This window comes from Botrytis fragariae (assembly GCF_013461495.1).
Source record: "Botrytis fragariae strain BVB16 chromosome Unknown tig00000001, whole genome shotgun sequence".
NCBI lineage: Eukaryota > Fungi > Ascomycota > Leotiomycetes > Helotiales > Sclerotiniaceae > Botrytis > Botrytis fragariae.
Genome location: NW_023500987.1, coordinates 2,171,916 through 2,187,726, shown reverse-complemented (window position 1 = coordinate 2,187,726; position 15,811 = coordinate 2,171,916). Strand labels below are relative to the sequence as shown.

Below are 15,811 nucleotides of genomic sequence, written 5' to 3'. Positions count from 1 at the left end.
TACTGTGAAACCTAATTCCAGATTTAGCTCCAACAATGGCTATCTAGTACCTGCACCTAACAGAAATATTTTGCCTTAGCAAATCGAGCCAGAAGAATAGTTCTGCCAGCTAAACCTGCGAGCGGATTCTGTTCGGTGATACATAGACCTCAATTGAACCCACAATATACACACTCAAATTTAACAAACCATCTACATTGACTTGAAATAATGTTGCTTAATCAAGTCTGAAAGTATCCACGTGGCCATTGTCGTTTGAATCCTAAAAACTGCAACCCACGAGACCCTCCTATGATTGTGATCAATCCGACGTCAAATCGTCTGTCCTTATAACTCCAAGATTGCCATCCAGAGTAGACCAAACTCCCCCGATGTTCGAGATTCCCAACTTTTGTCTGCCTGCATCTCCTTCTGCGCCTTGTTCCTCGGGGAGACACCCCAAAAGACGCTGAAGATCGTTGAGAGTCTGATAGGCCCCTGCAAGAGCAGATTCCCCATCTTCCAATCTTTCCAGAACTGCCTCCTTGGTCACGATGCTACTCGATTCAGCTGCAAAGACCCAAGCTTTGGCTCGGCTGGACAAAGTTGGCTTATCGCTATTCGAGATTTCCTGGTCAAACGAAATCGGCTCCCCTAGTCTTTTTCGTTGAGGATTGTTGACAGTCTGCATAGGATAGGTGGGCAGGAGATGGCTTTCGTCGACTAGCCTGTCAAGATCTTTACTGGCTTCTTTGCCTTGTTTTGCGAGACTGCTAGTGAGATAAGATCTTTGCTGTATGGTAGATTTCTGTTCGTTTGAAATGAGAACCAGATCTTCTAGGTAAGAGAATGTCGACGCGTTTCTGGTGTCAGAGGTATCATTCGTAGGCTCATCTAGGAGAATGTCAGAGGGATCCTCTGTTCCGACTTTTATGGGAAGTGATGTAGTGAGATTTTCAGTAGCAGCGACAATTAACCTTTTCCTAATTTCAAGGTATCGTCCATAAATTTGCTTTATGGATGCAAGCTGAGATTCAATGTATTCCTTCCCAATATTCTCAGGCATGCTTGGATTTTGTCCCTCTGATGCTGCTGGAGAATCTCCAGCCTTTCCTAATTCCATCTCAATCCAGCTGATCAATTCATTACGAGTTGTTTCCAGTGCTTTTTGTCGATTACCCTGTTCTTGCTCGTCTTTCGGTGTGCTAGCATCAGTTCTGACTTTTGCCAACAATTTTTGTTCTTTTTTGAGAAGAAGTTGTGCACGTAGAACTGACTTCTCTAATCGATCGACGAGCGACTTCAGATCAGTTCTCTCAGAATCTTGAAGATGTTCTATCGGTGCCATAACACTCGGTGGTACTGGCGGCAAGGAACCAATATTTTTCAACACGTCCACGCTCTTCAAGTCGAGATAATCTTGTGTCGCTGCAGGCTTCTGTGCAAGTTGATCCACGACATCTTGAATGATGCGAAAACGTTCCTTCCTCTGACGTTGCTTTTCTAGATCTAAGAAAGCATGTACAGATATCTCCTTGGATGTAACTTTATCATGAGTCTTTGCTTGAATCTCGCTGTGAGAGTCTGGTTCATCACGCTGTGAACTGATCGCTGCAAAGTCTCTTTGAGCCTTCAAATTAGCTTGAAGGCTGCGTAGATAGTCATGCTGGACGCCAGGGAAGCCTAATCCTTGTGTCACTGCAGAGGTGGGTTCTGCAAGAGACAGAGTTGCAGGCGTCAAGAAGCTATCTCCAGAGTTCACATTGGAATTTAAGTGAGCAGCGAGGACATGCCGAACATGTAGAGCATGCTGTCTTTGCTTTATATAAGGGCTCAAGGTATGATGTATTTGTCTGATACCCTCGGGAAGCGTTGCCAAATCATCCATTTTGGACAAAACATAAATATTGATATGAATTTCGGAATACCTGACTCCTGATGTCCTGGTGTGCTGGTGTGAGAATGTATAGGCCGCGTTGCTCCAGGCAAAGTTATATTTACTTTATTTCATTATTGAATGATCCTGTTGACGTGTAGTGGCATACGTCTCCGCTTGGTTCGTGGCATGCAAATCGGACCAACAACAATTTAATATATAGTCGTCTCAACTGTCAACTTATCAACACGATATTTCACATAACATTTCATTTCAGTTTGTACATTTTCAAGACATTACCCAATTTTTATTTTATAAATCAGTTGAAAGTTTATAACTAGGACCTATATCTTGGAAAGTGTGCTAATCTTTTTTCCTAAAAAATACCTACCTAGGTAGGCACGAGGCGGCAGACACACTAGCGCCTATCAAAAGTAAATTTAGTGGCCTCGCGTTAAACCTTAATTTTGCGAATTTTGGGAACTGAAAGACCTCTTCCAGTAAACTGATATCAAAATACCCTCTATTGTGGCGTCTGTTAAATTTCTTTGCATACCTTCTTTGATTCATCAGTATATTGGAGATAACTTTCATAATCCATGTTTTAAAGGAAATACTTCAGATGACTTGAAACCTTCCTTCCAGCCATCTTCTTTCGATTTCTTCTCAATACCCGCCATATAGGCTTCAGCCTTTCTCACACCGTAAAATTGACGACCCATAAACAATGACGGACCAACAGCGCGATGTATCGCAGTACAAGTATGCGGCGATGTCCAATCTGGTTCTCCAGGCGGACCGTCGATTCGTTACTCGCCGTAACGATGAGGTGACAGGAGATCCAGAATCACTGGCGGGGCAAATCAGTATTCGGGATATGGGTTCGAGAAATGCCCGCGAGGACGCGCCGAAACAGAAAAAGAAAGCTTCAGGCCTTCCAGATGTTGAGAGAGGAGGTTACCGCGAGGGCGAAGATGTTTTAGAACGAGAACAGCGCAAACGCAAGCGTGGAGAGCCAGCACAACTGCGAGGGACTGGAATTCTATCAGCTGCAGATGCCTTGGTCGAGGGTATTCGATATAGACCTAGGACTTCGGCAACGCGAGCAACTTACGACCTCATTTTAACTACAGTCGCTAATAATCTCGGAGATGTTCCTCACGAAGTTGTTCGAAGCGCCACCGACGCCGTGCTGGAATACTTGAAGGATGATGATATGAAAGATTTTGACAAGAAAAAGGAGATCGACGACCTGCTAGGCGCAAGTATGAATCCAAAGCAGTTCAACGAGCTTGTAAACTTGGGAAAAAAGATCACGGATTATGACGCGCAGGATGAAGACGAAGAGATGGCAGATGGAGATAACGGCGGCGAAAACGGCGCTGAAATAGATGATCGCCAAGGAGTAGCTGTTGTGTTCGACGATAATTCCGACGAGGAGGGTGACGAGGTGCTTAATGAAATTCGAGAAGAGTCGTCTGAAGATGAGGATGACGCTCAAGACCGCCCTGGTGACGAGGAAGTCGCCAAGGCTGGTGGCGCTGGAGTGGATAGAGATGAAGAATCCCAGGAACTGCCCGAAGAGGAAGCAATAATTATGGACTCTGGTTCAACACAGAACGCTGACTCATCTAAAGACAAAAAAGACTTCATACCCGCACGCGAAATTGATGCATATTGGCTGCAACGACAAATTGGCTCAGTTTACACAGATGCGCATGTACAACAGCTTAAAACACAGGAAGTACTCCACACACTTTCTGGAGCTCCCGCGGAAGAAGGCGGGGATGAGAAACCTCTCAGGGAAATCGAAAACGATCTTGCTGAATTGTTTGATTATGAGCATCATGAGCTCGTACACAAATTGATCGCCAATCGGGATAAGGTAGTCTGGCTCACTCGTTTAGCCAGGGCTGAGGATGCTGAAGCTCGAGGTGTTGTAGAACGTGAAATTGCATCCGAGGGACTACGATGGATCTTGGATGAGCTTCGCGGAGGTGCGCCAGCAGACGGACCGAAGAAACGGAAACTAGAAATGAAAATGGATATTGACGTTCCAGCCGAATACATTAATGGCGGCACCAAGAACGAGCAAAAAGACAGAGATGGTTTAGTTGGTGGACTGCAACCGCGAAAGCTCATTAATCTTGAAAATCTTGTCTTTGATCAAGGCAATCATTTGATGACAAACCCCAAGGTCAAGTTGCCAGAGGGATCTACAAAGCGAACTTTCAAGGGATATGAAGAGATTCATGTACCGCCTCCCAAGAAGCGCAATGATCCTTCTGATCGTGATATCCCAGTTACGGAGATGCCTGAATGGGCGCGAGTTCCATTCTCGTCCACAGTCAAGCTCAACAAGATCCAATCTCAGTGCTTTCCAACAGCCTTCGAAGACGATGGTAATATGCTTATCTGCGCGCCCACTGGAAGTGGCAAGACCAACGTCGGTATGTTGACTATATTACGAGAAATCGGCAAAAATCGCAATCCAGAGACTGGAGAAATCAACCTCGACGCATTCAAAATTGTTTACATTGCGCCGCTGAAAGCTTTGGTTCAAGAACAAGTAGGAAATTTCGGTGCCAGATTAAAGCCATATGGCATTCAGGTCTCTGAATTGACAGGAGATCGTCAGCTCACGAAGCAACAAATTGCCGATACCCAAATCATTGTGACAACACCTGAAAAATGGGACGTCATCACTAGAAAAGCTACTGATTTGAGTTACACCAATCTGGTCCGTCTCATTATTATCGACGAAATCCATCTTTTGCATGATGACCGTGGACCTGTTCTGGAAAGTATTGTGAGCCGGACAATCAGAAAGATGGAGCAGACTGGTGATCCTGTTCGTCTGATAGGCCTCTCTGCCACATTGCCAAATTACCGCGACGTCGCAAGCTTTCTGCGCGTTGATCCTCTCAAAGGCATGTTCCATTTTGATGGATCGTACCGTCCTTGTCCACTTCGCCAGGAATTTGTTGGAATAACCGAAAAGAAGGCCATCAAACAACTGAAGACTATGAATGACGTGACTTATACCAAGGTTTTGGAGCATGTGGGGACAAATCGAAACCAGATGATTATTTTTGTGCACTCACGTAAGGAGACCGCCAAAACAGCTAGATATATTCGAGACAAAGCTTTGGAAATGGAGACAATTGGACAGATTTTGCGGAGTGATGTGTCGGGAACTCGAGAGACTCTCGCTTCTGAGGCCGAAGAGGTCAGCGATCGAGAGCTCAAGGATTTGTTACCATACGGCTTCGGAATACATCACGCTGGTATGAACAGGCCAGATCGAACATCTGTTGAGGAACTTTTCCATGAAGGTTTAATTCAAGTACTTGTCTGTACTGCTACATTGGCATGGGGTGTTAATTTACCAGCACATACTGTCATCATCAAAGGCACTCAAGTCTACTCCCCGGAGAAAGGAAGTTGGGTGGAACTGAGTCCACAAGATGTACTTCAAATGCTTGGGCGTGCTGGCCGTCCCCAATATGACACATATGGAGAGGGAATCATCATCACCACCCAGAACGAGATGCAGTATTATCTTTCACTTTTGAATCAACAATTGCCAATTGAGAGTCAGTTTGTGAGCAGATTGGTAGACAATCTAAACGCAGAGGTTGTTCTTGGCAATGTCCGTAGTCGTGATGAAGGTGTTGACTGGTTAGGATACACTTATCTATTCGTGCGAATGCTGCGGTCGCCAGGGTTGTACAGCGTAGGAGCCGACTATGAAGATGACAGCGCCTTGGAGCAAAAGCGAGTTGACTTGATCCATTCTGCGGCTGTAGTGCTGGAGAAGTCTAACCTTATCAAATACGACAAGAAGACGGGTAAACTACAAGCGACCGAACTTGGTAGAATTGCATCTCATTATTATATTACACACAACTCCATGTTGACTTACAACCACCACCTCCAACCGTCGATCACGCCAATAGAACTTTTCCGCGTTTTTGCGTTGAGTGACGAATTCAAGTACATCCCAGTTCGCCAAGAAGAAAAGTTGGAACTAGCCAAACTTCTAGGGCGTGTACCAATTCCTGTGAAAGAAAGTGTCGAGGAGCCTCATGCCAAGATAAATGTTCTTTTGCAGGCTTACGTTTCGAGATTAAAACTGGATGGACTAGCATTGATGGCAGATCTGGTATACGTCACTCAGTCAGCTGGAAGAATTTTGCGTGCTATTTTCGAGATCACTCTTAAGAAGGGGTGGTCCTCGGTAGCCAGGACAGCTTTGGAGCTTTGCAAAATGGCAGAAAAGCGCATGTGGCCAACCATGTCACCACTCAGGCAATTTGCCGGATGTCCTAGGGACATCATACAAAAAGCCGAGAGAATTGACGTTTCATGGGCCAACTACTTTGATCTTGATCCGCCACGCATGGGCGAATTGTTAGGTCTCCCGAAAGCAGGCCGAACGGTCTGCAATCTTGTTGCAAAATTTCCTCGACTAGAAGTTCAGGCACAAGTGCAACCGATGACGAGATCAATGCTGAGAGTAGAGTTGACTATCACACCCAAGTTTGAGTGGGATGACGAAATCCATGGTGCTGCGGAAAGTTTCTGGATCATTGCTGAAGATTGTGACGGCGAGGATATTCTTTTCCACGATCAATTCATTCTTCGTAAAGATTTTGCTCAAGCTGAAATGAACGAGCATCTTATTGAATTCACAGTCCCCATCACAGAGCCCATGCCGCCACATTATTTCATTACTGTCGTCTCGGATCGATGGATGAATTGTGAAACCAAGCTTGCAGTCTCGTTCCAGAAGCTCATCTTGCCCGAGAAATTTCCACCTCATACACCATTATTGGATTTACAGCCTTTGCCTGTTGCAGCCTTAAAAGTCGATGAATTCAAATCGTTGTACCCAGACTGGGATCGCTTCAACAAGATTCAGACACAAACATTTAAATCCCTTTTTGATACTGATGATAATGTATTTGTTGGAGCCCCCACCGGAAGCGGCAAGACTGTTTGCGCAGAATTTGCGTTGCTTCATCACTGGAAAAAGGGTGACGCGGGACGTGCTGTCTACATTGCTCCATTCCAAGAACTTGTTGATCTTCGGCTTCAAGATTGGCAGAAGCGTTTTTCGACACTTCTGGGAGGCAAAGAAATTGTGAAGCTCACAGGAGAAACCACTGCTGACCTCAAACTTTTGGAGAGAGGTGATTTAATCCTCGCAACACCTTCTCAATGGGATGTTCTATCGCGACAATGGCAACGTCGTAAGAACGTGCAGAATGTTGAACTTTTCATCGCAGATGAACTGCACATGCTTGGTGGACAGGCTGGGTTTGTTTATGAGATCATTGTCTCTCGTATGCATTATATCCGATCACAAACCGAGTTACCATTGCGAATCGTGGGGCTAAGTGTTTCGCTCGCCAATGCTCGTGATATTGGAGAATGGATAGATGCGAAAAAGCACAACATCTATAACTTTAGTCCTCACGTTCGCTCAGTTCCTCTCGAGCTTCATATTCAGTCGTTCACTATTCCCCATTTCCCCTCTCTCATGCTTGCCATGGCAAAGCCAACCTACCTTGCTATAAATCAAATGTCGCCAGACAAGCCTGCTCTTGTATTTGTTCCTAGTAGAAAGCAAGCTCGTGCTACAACCCGTGATTTACTCTTGGCATGCCTGGCTAGCGACGACGAAGATCGTTTCCTGCACGCCGATGTGGATGAGATGAAGCCCTTATTGGAACGAATTCAAGAAGAAGCTCTCGCAGAATCTATCTCGCATGGCATAGGTTATTATCATGAGGCTCTTAGCACAAGCGATAAACGTATTGTGAAACATCTCTATGATAATGGGGCAATACAAGTAATGGTAGCGTCTCGTGACGTTTGCTGGGAACTTGACTGCAAAGCACATCTAGTTATTGTGATGGGTACGCAGTTCTATGAAGGCAGGGAGCACCGCTACGTCGACTATCCTCTTAGCGAGATCCTACAAATGTTCGGTAAAGCAACACGACCTTTGGAAGATAAAATTAGCAGGGGTGTTTTAATGGTACCAGCTGTTAAGAGAGAGTACTACAAGAAGTTTTTGAATGAAGCTCTTCCAATCGAGAGTCATCTTCAGGTTTATTTGCATGATGCTTTCGTGTCTGAGATCAGTACCAAAATGATCGAGTCAGCCAGCGATGCCATCAACTGGACTACTTTTACGTATTTCTATCGAAGATTGCTTGCAAACCCCAGCTACTATAGTCTCAAAGATACATCCCATGAAGGTCTTAGTGCCCACCTCTCGGAACTTGTAGAGACCACTCTGAAAGATCTGGCCGAGTTCAAGATCATTGATTTGGATGAAGAGGACGACTCTGTCACTCCATTAAACGCAGCAATGATTGCTGCTTATTACAATATCTCATACGTCACCATGCAGACTTTTTTGCTTTCATTGACTGGCCGTACCAAGCTCAAGGGTATTTTGGAAATCGTCACTTCAGCAACTGAGTTCGAGACCATACAGATTAGAAGACACGAAGACAATCTGCTTCGTAGAGTATATGATCGACTTCCGGTCAAGATGGCCCAGCCAAGCTTTGATTCACCGCACTTCAAGGCATTTGTCCTACTTCAAGCTCATTTCTCCCGAATGCAGCTACCGATTGATCTTGCTAAGGATCAAGAGATCATTTTAACGAAAGTTCTTGGTCTCTTAAGTGCTACTGTAGATGTTTTATCCTCTGACGGTCACATTAACGCCATGAATGCCATGGAAATGTCACAAATGGTTGTGCAAGGGATGTGGGATCGCGATAGTCCTTTGAAACAGATTCCTCACTTTACGCCCGAGGTCATCAAGGCTGCAAATGAATCTGGGTATGTTTTAAATTTTGACACTAATCAAGTACCTCCGCTAATCAAACTTATCTACAGTATCAAGGACATCTTCGAGTTCATGGACGCAATGGACCCTTCCGAAAATACAGACTATGAAGCTCTCATTAAGAGACTTGGTCTCTCGCAAACACAATTGGCACAGGCAGCCAATTTCACGAATTCTAAATATCCTAACATTGAGCTTGACTTTGAAGTGGAGGACCCGGAGGAGATTGTGGCTGGATCACCAGCTTACCTTAAAATCAAGATTTTGCGAGATGTTGACGAAGATGATGATGCGGCAGAGGTGGATATGTCCGTCCATGCTCCCTTCTACCCCGCAAAGAAAATGGAGAATTGGTGGTTGGTCGTGGGCGATGAAGGTACAAAAACGTTACTTGCGATCAAACGGGTCACAATCGGGAAAGCGTTGAACCTTCGGCTGGAATATACGGTGCCAACACCTGGAGAGCATGATCTAAAGTTGTTCCTCATGAGCGACAGTTATGTGGGTGTCGATCAAGATCCTAGTTTCCATGTCTCGGTAGCAGAAGGAATGGATGAAGATGAAGACGAAGAAGACGAAGATGAAGAATGAGCCACTTTCCTCCCTTTGTCTCGACGAAGCATTGCTGTATAATAGATAGGTTTAGTTGGTCAAAAGCATATCTCAAGATTGATTGATTTGCTCGGGGGTTGCCTTGGATTCCGCATCCTCATTGGGTTTTGTTCGATATTTGTGACTGTGCTGCCTGTGCCACGGACGCCGCTCGCAAAGTGATTGGCTACGTCAAAGGTGGCCCAACAGTGGGCGGATTCTTACTCGTGTGTTGATCATGACACGACAGAAGGTTCTGTCAATGATGTCTTATTGATCACTTTTTTTTTTCAATTCTTTCTTGTTTATTATTATGTCAAAAAATTCTCTGTTATCATCTCTTTCTCTTCAACAATACCTTTTCACTATTGACATTGAATGTCATACTCAATTACAAGTTAGTACAGCTTTGTTACTGTACTGTTATTATCTGGAACTCACTTTTCGCGTCACCCTCTCCGACTAATATCCGGGAGGCTGGGGGTAGTCGAGAGTGTATTGTGTACAGAATCCACCGCACCAGCACGTGACTATTGCCTCACTAGCGCGCAGGCGTAACTTCTTTTCAAGCGACATTTTGATTTCCAGAATTCCTTCTTCCCAAGCAGCAACAAAAAGTTATCACCTCCATCAGATTATTTATCCGCGATTATCTTAATCATCTCACACATCCCTGACGCGTCAATAACTATCCTACCAATACGCCTTACATATATCATTGAACTTTTTTGAAGCTGTGTCGCGACAATGGCGGATGAGGCAAGCACGCGAGATGAGGTGGTGCCCCCTCAGTCCCCAGGCACTTCAGCTCCAGATGCTGTTGTAGAGCCCCAAGTCGATGTGTCGGAAGGCGCCAACGGTAGCAATGGTGTTGAGGATGAAGCTGTTTCCGAGGATCCAGTCGCGACTTCCGGTACGAGCGCGACGGAAGAAGGTACAATTGCTTTTCTATTGTCTCAATTCCCATCACTTTTCTTTTGCTAATCTCATTTGTTTAGTTAAGAGTAGCAACGCCGAAGCTAAATCAGAGAAAATGGACGAACAAACAATTCCCGATCGCTCAGTGCAGGAGGCGCCATCCGCGTCTACCCCCGCAGATGGCGACGATGCAGAATTGAAGGGCGAAGAACAATCAGAGGACGGAGCTCCAGCAGCGGATGAGTCTGCAGAGTTAGCAGATGGTGCCGCCAGCACACCAGCTTCAGCCAGCAAGACAAAGGGCCGACGCAAGTCTAGCGTGCCAGAACACAAGAAAAAGTTGAACAAAAAGCAATCCAAGGCGAAGTTGACGCATACGGATGCGAAACCCGGCGATTACTTCTATGTGCGATTGAAGGGATATCCTTTGTGGCCTGCAATTGTCTGCGACGAGGATATGCTTCCCAGCACCCTCATCAAATCTCGCCCAGTCACAGCAATGAGAGCAGATGGTACATACAGAAGTGATTACGAAGATGGCGGCTCTAAGGCTAAAGACAGAACTTTCCCTGTCATGTATCTTTTTACGAATGAATTGTGAGTGCCTAGCAAAACTCCTTGAGATAAATCTTACTGATCAATTTAGTGGCTGGATACCAAATTATGATCTCCTTGATCTCGATCTAGATACAGTCGGGGACGTTCCTAATAATATGCGCAAAGATTTGTATGCTGCGCATCAACTTGCCGCCGAAAAAAACGATTTGGATTATTTCAAAACTGTGTTAACAGAGTTCATGGAGCAGAAGAGAGCGGACGAGGAAGCCAAAGAGGCTGCAAAGGCAGCCAAGAAGGCAAAGAAAGAGAAGAAAGAAAAGACGCCAAAGAAAGCTGCTCCTAAATTGGATAACAATGAAGACACAGAGATGATGGACGTCAGTGCTATCCCTGATGACGAGGAGGTCGAAGCACCAAAATCAACTCAGAAGAAGCGAAAAAACCCTTCACAGGTTCCCGAGGATGATATTGTATGTTACCATTCAAGTATGAGTTTTTTACTATTATCAAGACTAACATAGTAACCCAGCAGCAGCCTGATACCGCCCCAAAGAAGCCTCGTATCAAGTTGAACAATACTCCAAAGGCTGCGAATGGTACATCTACTCCAAAGCCTGCCAAAGAAGCAAAGGAACCCAAGTCTGCAAAGGATAAGAGCAAGACAAAGAAGGCTGCTGCGAAAACCAAAGACGCCGCTCCTGTCGCTCCTCCTGAACCAGAACTCACCCCAGAAGAGAAAAGGGTCAAGAAAGAGGTTTGTTGACTTTCTCTAACACCTTGGTGATTGTGTCTAACAATTCTTCTAGAAAGAGATCTTGTTCTTAAGGCACAAACTTCAAAAAGGTCTTCTGACTAAAGACCAAGAGCCCAAGGCAGACGAGATGCAACAAATGTCCGAGTATGTGAACAAACTCGAAGGTTATGCCGACCTTGAGGTTAGCATCATCAGAGCAACCAAAATAAACAAAGTTCTCAAGGCTATTTTGAAGCTACCTGTCATTCCCAAAGAAGATGAATTTCAGTTCAAATCAAGGTCTCAGAGCTTACTTGATAAATGGAACAGACTTCTCGCCAGTGAGCAGGTTGCACCAGCTACCACTGAGGCCCCTGCCAACGGCACCAGGGATGATAGTAAGGAGAAAGATGAGCCAAAATCCGACAGCGTGGCAGCAAATGGCATCGCCCAAACCGATGAGTCAAAGACGGAGGAGAAATCACCGGCCCTCGACACGCCACTTACCGCACTACCCAAAGAAGAGGCTGCCAGCAATGACGACCCCGCCCCTGTCACAGAAGAATCTCCAGAGGTAAAGCCCCCTTCAAGAGTAATCGAGGCAACAAATGTTAACAGAATATTAGGAAGCGGAAGCACCAGCTGTTGAATCAGAAGCATGAAATATTTTCCCTGTGAGGAAAGCGAAAAATACACCAGCTTAGGCCAAACAATTTGCGGCCAGCGTGTGCGATCAACATCAAGATCGGTTAATGAGCAGAATTGGTCCCCTTTAGGTCTCCAGTCGTCGTCTTTTCAGGCATCGTCGTCCCGACTTGAGGTTGATAGTTTTGCATTTGCTTTGCGGGTTCCCATTGTAACACTAAGAGCTATCGGATTGTTATTTCTTTTAACCCCTGGCTTTTCAGAATGCCACAAATCACCCTTGTACAAATTTCCTTTTCTGAAAAGCACGTTATGGCGGATGCGTGGGGAGTTGACTGCGGATTTTCAAGTTGGCCCGGATAAACGCTCACTTTTCTTCTTTGACATTAAGGTTTTCTTCAATTTACGTTAGGAAATTGGCCCAAAATCACAAATAAGATATGAAAACATTAATGGCAATTCTCAAATTGCTTGACCGTTCTCTGATTAGATCTCAATAGATCACAGAGAACTTGCGTGTTTGTGAATGTGATATCGTGAAGTTATACCCCGAATACATGTTTGATCTCATATCCTCTGTCATGAAGGCACAAAAAAGCTCGTGATTATTTTCAGAGCCTGAATGAACGCTTTTGAACCATTGCTAAACATGAACGGGCACGCCAAATTATGAATGAGCGAATCGAGATACCTAGTAGTAAATGAATGTACGGGGGGAGTATGCATGAGAAATGTGAAATTCACCGCCTCCTTATCAGGAGTCACTGCTGGCAGAATTATTTATCGCAAAAATAAATTTTGTCGATCTGAATTAACAAAAACCTCATACACAATATACAATGTCCGCCCCTACCCCCGAAATTCTTCGCTTTACAACCCACAAGTCTCTGAGCCACCGACTCGTTCTCTCTGCTTTGACAGGTCGTCCAATTCATATCTCACAGATCCGAAGCTCCTCACCTACCAATCCGGGCCTTGCACCTCACGAAGTATCCTTCTTGCGCCTCCTAGAATCCGTCAGCAATGGATCATCTGTACAAATATCCTACACTGGTACAACGCTGGTCTACAATCCAGGTGTTATAGCCGGATCGATCGATGGCTTGGGTGCAGATGTAGACGGAGTGATAAAATGTCACTTGCCGGCGAATAATACTCGGGGAGTTAGTTATTTCTTGCTGCCTTTATGTATGCTTGCGCCTTTTGCAAAGAAGGCTGTCAATGTAAGGTTTGAGGGAGAAGGTGTTATCACAAGTGCAACGGAAGCAGGAGATATATCAGTGGATAGTGTCAGAACGGCTATTCTACCACTTTACGAACCATTCGGAATCATGGCCAGCAAATTAGAAATCAGAGTTTTACAGAGAAGTTGTCCGGGAGCGGGAGGCAAGGGTGGTGGAGGTGTAGTAGAGTTACGGTTTGGGAGCCAGATCAAGGCGCTACCTAAGACCTTGCATTTGAACAGGAGTCCTGGGAGGGTGAGGAGGATAAGAGGAGTGGCATATGCGACAGGTGTGAGCAACAGTCATAACGCGAGAATGATACACGAGGCTCGAGGAATTTTGAATCCATTGGTGGGAGATATTCATATTGCGACACAGTACGATCAAGCGCCACTAGTATCAGCAAAGGACAAAACGAATCCAAGCGCGAAAAAGAGGACAGGAGTAGGTTTTGGGTTGGCATTGATTGCGGAGACCAGTTCTGCGGGTGTAATATATACGGCGGATGTGGTCTCCCCGAGTGCAGGAGGTGTCGCGCCCGAAGATATTGGAAAGCAGTGTGCATATCAGTTGTTAGAAATTATATCACAGGGCGGGTGTGTGACGAAGGCTGGAGCACCTACAGTACTGACAATGATGGCAATGGGTTCAGAGGATATCGGCAGATTGAGACTAGGACGAGAAATAATAGCCTCAGAGGACCTAATAACACTAGGAAGAGATCTAAAAAAGTTCGGGGCAAGCAGTTGGGGTTTACGAGATGTAGACGAAGATGAAAGCGAGGATATCATAGTAAGCGTTAAGGGCACGGGGGTGGGAAATGTTGGCAGAGGCGTACAGTAGCATAATAAAGCCAACAATCACCTGTTTATCCATATTCATAACAAATATTTACCATATATAGTAGTATGTGCAAATTACACTGACTTAACACATTATGTGGAACCTCCTTTTGTGCATCTTTAGTGGTTTATTGCAAGCTGCGCTGAAATCTTCGAGCAATAAAATCAAGCCTCGGGTTCCTTGCCGTAAGCTCGGCGACATTAGCAGACAAAGAGTTTGCTCGTAACGACCCAGAAGCGGCCCCTGAGAGTGCCAACTGACTGCGAAGGGTATGCAAAACACTAAATTCCCCTATAACAGCTGTCCCTGACCAAAATATATCCAATGGCCCATCATCCGGTTCTCTATTCACCGGCTCAGCTAGCAACTCCTCTCGTTCATCTTGCTCATTTACTTCTGTAGTGAGTTCTTGAGTTCGCGGGCGAGAGACAGCTCTTGTGGAACCCAGCGACTGCATTTCAATATCCTCCAACCCGGCAACAGGATCCCTCAGTACACCTCGTTCCTCTGCATCGTAATCTTGTGTGGGAAGTGGTGTTTGCCCATCGGTAGTTTTCTTTCCATAGGCCGTTAGAAACTTGTCAAGCTTCTCTCTATCCAGATGAACCGTGAATAATATGGCTTGTAAGATCAATACAAGCAAATCCAAGACTACCAACTTCAGCTTCGATGAAGGACCTTTTTGACCAATAAGATCGATTATAATTCCTCCATGGAGATATCCTCTCATCTCCTCCGTAGACCTCGATGGCGCAAGGAAAAGGTGTAAAAATATACAAAGAATATTCGTGCCCAACAGCATTATAACCCACGAGGAACTTTGAGGCGGCTGTCTAACATTCTTCGGCTTTGGTGTGAGAATAATGAATTGAGTGAGGGCACGTATGAAGAGTTGGAAGAATGAGCAGCTTTGAACACGTTAGCTTAAGCATATCAAGAAGACTGGAGAGAGCTATATACTCCATGTAATATAATACGCATAATTGGCAGTAAACCGCAAAGTCGAGATTTGCCATCAACGAGCTTGCTAACTCATACTTCTTTCTCATTTGCTCGTAAGCTCTTTTTTGAGCAGGAGTGCTGGAGCGATGTCGACGTCGCCGGCTCGATGGCCCACTTCTGCCATTGGGAGGGGTTGCCGATGGGCCCGATACTGATGTGAAATCATTGTTCATTGCTTTCAGGAGTCATTGATGATTTGAGATGACTTGTGTGGATGGTCGGAGGTTTGAAAGTTCACATCTTTTTAAACGTGAAAAATAGAGGGCAAGTAAGACTTGCAGCTCTGATAATTCACTGGTCCGATTATCAAAAGCTTTTGAAGCTGTTGATGCGCAACAGGATGGAATAGGCGACAGAACGGATTGGACATTGCAGGGTTGTTTGTTAGTTTTACTTACATAAGCGGAATTGTAATGGATTCGCCAGGCTCCAATTTTCTGGTAAGAATTAACCCTTTCAAACTCTTTCAATCGTTCAGAAGAAGAGATGAGTTGCACCGTACCTATTCATTCTATTCTTTACATTCAGATGATCATTGACAATCAGTGCAAGACGATAGCTGTATAAATTAT

At 45.1% G+C, this 15,811-nt stretch overlaps 5 protein-coding genes across 5 annotated transcripts; 3 read left to right on the top strand and 2 right to left on the bottom strand.

Moving 5' to 3' along the window:
* Window positions 1–301: 301 nt before the first annotated feature.
* Bfra_000663 (uncharacterized protein) lies at window positions 302–1,867 on the bottom strand (the record flags this gene model as incomplete). Its single annotated transcript, XM_037331108.1, has 1 exon — window positions 302–1,867. One exon carries the CDS (start codon window positions 1,865–1,867, stop codon window positions 302–304), a length of 1,566 nt encoding a protein of 521 aa, XP_037197441.1.
* Window positions 1,868–2,582: 715 nt separating this feature from the next.
* Bfra_000662 (putative pre-mrna splicing helicase protein) lies at window positions 2,583–9,317 on the top strand (the record flags this gene model as incomplete). Its single annotated transcript, XM_037331107.1, has 1 exon — window positions 2,583–9,317. One exon carries the CDS (start codon window positions 2,583–2,585, stop codon window positions 9,315–9,317), a length of 6,735 nt encoding a protein of 2,244 aa, XP_037197440.1.
* A 747-nt stretch (window positions 9,318–10,064) lies between these two features.
* On the top strand, window positions 10,065–12,334 carry Bfra_000661 (putative pwwp domain-containing protein; the record flags this gene model as incomplete). Its single annotated transcript, XM_037331106.1, has 6 exons — window positions 10,065–10,251; window positions 10,316–10,832; window positions 10,882–11,263; window positions 11,323–11,547; window positions 11,600–12,100; window positions 12,153–12,334. The coding sequence occupies 6 exons, from the start codon at window positions 10,065–10,067 to the stop codon at window positions 12,186–12,188; spliced, it is 1,848 nt and encodes a 615-aa protein (XP_037197439.1). The 3' UTR covers window positions 12,189–12,334.
* Window positions 12,335–13,010: 676 nt separating this feature from the next.
* Bfra_000660 (putative rna-3 -phosphate cyclase family protein) lies at window positions 13,011–14,237 on the top strand (the record flags this gene model as incomplete). Its single annotated transcript, XM_037331105.1, has 1 exon — window positions 13,011–14,237. The coding sequence occupies one exon, from the start codon at window positions 13,011–13,013 to the stop codon at window positions 14,235–14,237; it is 1,227 nt and encodes a 408-aa protein (XP_037197438.1).
* Window positions 14,238–14,364: 127 nt separating this feature from the next.
* Window positions 14,365–15,470, bottom strand: Bfra_000659 (uncharacterized protein; the record flags this gene model as incomplete). Its single annotated transcript, XM_037331104.1, has 2 exons — window positions 15,198–15,470; window positions 14,365–15,145 (listed from the first exon to the last, which is right to left on the bottom strand). The coding sequence occupies exons 1-2, from the start codon at window positions 15,410–15,412 to the stop codon at window positions 14,365–14,367; spliced, it is 996 nt and encodes a 331-aa protein (XP_037197437.1). The 5' UTR covers window positions 15,413–15,470.
* Between the last annotated feature and the right edge of the window lie 341 nt (window positions 15,471–15,811).